General features: G+C 60.1%; 1 protein-coding gene and 1 long non-coding RNA gene across 2 annotated transcripts in view; both read right to left on the minus strand.

Annotated features, from left to right (window-relative positions):
* Positions 1-1,172, minus strand: part of LOC107199276 (MOB kinase activator 1A) — an 8,284-nt gene extending 7,112 nt beyond the window's left edge. Inside the window, exons 1-2 of the mRNA XM_015616611.2 lie at positions 814-1,172; positions 37-203 (exon numbers count right to left, since the gene is read on the minus strand). Coding sequence (XP_015472097.1) covers positions 37-203; positions 814-827 — 181 coding nt within the window. The 5' untranslated portion in view covers positions 828-1,172. The remainder of the gene's footprint in view (positions 1-36; positions 204-813) is intronic.
* Positions 1,173-1,296: 124 nt separating this feature from the next.
* Positions 1,297-2,081, minus strand: LOC117243811. Its single transcript, XR_004495720.1, has 2 exons — positions 1,746-2,081; positions 1,297-1,669 (listed from the first exon to the last, which is right to left on the minus strand). It is a non-coding gene; the product is annotated as an uncharacterized LOC117243811 (long non-coding RNA).
* Positions 2,082-2,087: the final 6 nt, after the last annotated feature.

A 2,087-nucleotide genomic window follows, 5' to 3' on the forward strand; every position in this document is an offset into this window, starting at 1 on the left:
GGGTTTTGGGGGTTTTCCCTCTCTCAGAGGACTCACTGTTCACAGCAATCCACTCGTTGAGGTCTTCCCCCTCGGGCAGCATCACCGCCTGCCGCAGGTTGCCGCTGCCCAGCGTGGCCTCGGCGTGTTTGAGGAGCTCGTACTGGTGGGATCCTTCTGGAATGTTCTTCTTTGGCTTGAATGTTTTCGAAGAGCGGCTTCCACTGAGGAGGGGAGAAGCGTTTCCACTTTGCCACAGAAGCAGGGAGCCGACGAGGATGGAAAAGATCCCCGAGAGCAGCACCATCCTCAGGGTCAGCACTCCTTGTGAGCCACATCCACCCGTGGCTGGGATGCTTCCAGGGATGGGGACTCCCATTTTCCATAAAATCCAACCTAAACCTTCCCTGGTGCAAATTGAGGCCCCTTTCCTCTGGTTCTGTCACAGTTTCCCACAGGGGAGGAAGCCCCTCCTTGTGCATTCCCAAGGATTCTTTTCAAGGGTTTCCTCTCCCCACACAACACTCAGGAACCCCCCAAGCACAAACCACTCCACGATCCCACTTAAACCTTCCCCCTGTGCCTTCCTCAGCTCCTGGAGTTCCCAATCCTCCCCTCAAAGCTCAGGATTCCCCTCACGAATCCCTTCACCTCCGCCCCATGGCACTCAGCAGCCCCCTCAGAGCCTCCCCAAAATCCTTCCCTTCCTGAAGCCCCTCAGAGAGCAGCTCTCCATCCCTCCACAAACCCCTCTGCCACAAATAACCTTCCCAGGTCCTTTTTCCCCCCTGGGGCCGCCTCAGGACCCTCCCTGAGGGGAACCCGGACACTCACAAGAGGAAGCTCATGGCGAGACGGGCTGAGAGGAGCCGGAACGGGCTGAGGGAGCGAGAAGAGCTGGGGGAAGCGGGGACGGACTGAGGGGAGAGGAAATGGGCTGAGGGAGAGGGAAGGGCTGAGGGAAGGGGAGAGGGATCGGGGATTGGGAAGGGCTGAGGGAGCGGGAGGAAGGAAGAAGGGACGGGATGTGAGAGCGGAAAGGGCTGAGGGAACGGACTGAGGGGGCGGGAAGGGCTGAGGGAAGTGGGGCCGGTGGAGGGAGCGGATGGAGCCGAACCGGGCCGGACCGGGCCGAGCCGGGGTGCGCTGAGGGAGCGGCGGAGGCTCCGGGCGGGACCCGCCCGCGCCGCCAACTCTCGCGAGAACTCCGTGAGGGGCGGAACCCTCGCTGAGGGGGCGTGGTCTCGCCCTCAGCCCCACAGTGGAGCACCCGAGCCCAACTTGTTCACATTTTAATAATTAATTACTCCAAGCCTGTTATGAGTTGCCAGATTTTGATCAACTTTATTTCATGTGCAAGCCGGGGGACGCTCGCGGGGTCTCTGTCCGTCTCATAGCGGACGTTGGAGATGGACTCGGGGGGTTGTACCTGTGCCTTTAATGGCGCCCCAGGGAATGATGGGGATGGAGGTGATGTCGGGCTCTCCAGTGCTCCTCGTCCTGGGAGATGCCGTGAGGGAATCCCTGCAGGATTAGCGGGGCAGACTCCAACCTTCTCATCCTGGAGGATTGCTGGGGATCTCCATCTTTCATTTGGGGGCACCGGGAGCTCTCCGTTCCCCTCACGTTACCGAGCGGGCCGTGTCGCTCTCCTCCGGGCCGGAGGGGCCGGGCTGCCTCCGCCCTCACCCTGTGTGGGGATGAGGAGTCATTTCCGTCTCTCCTCCGCAATGGAGGGGGACGTGAGGGTCTCTGTGTGTGCTCACCTTGGTGAGGGCTGGAGGAGAACTCCGTGGAGCGGAGAAATCTCTGTCGGGGCCTCCGCACCCTAAATTGTCGATTGTCGGTAAGGATCATTTCTCTCCTTGTTTCCTGTGGGGATTAGGGGAAGTGTCATATCTGTCCTCCTCCCCTTAAGGAGGGGTCAGGGGAGGGATATCTCCACTCGTACTCCCCTTCTTGAGGGCTGGGGGAGGTTTGGGTGGAGCGGAGGAGTTGAGGCCTCCACAATCGTCGTTCCAACTCCTTTGTGATGGAGGGGTTGGATTGCTCCAGCCTCATCCTCTGAGGAGATGAAGGCTCAGGTTAACTGTGCCCATTTCCCATTA

Source organism: Parus major, unplaced genomic scaffold (assembly GCF_001522545.3).
Source record: "Parus major isolate Abel unplaced genomic scaffold, Parus_major1.1 Scaffold547, whole genome shotgun sequence".
Classification (NCBI taxonomy): Eukaryota; Metazoa; Chordata; class Aves; order Passeriformes; family Paridae; genus Parus; species Parus major.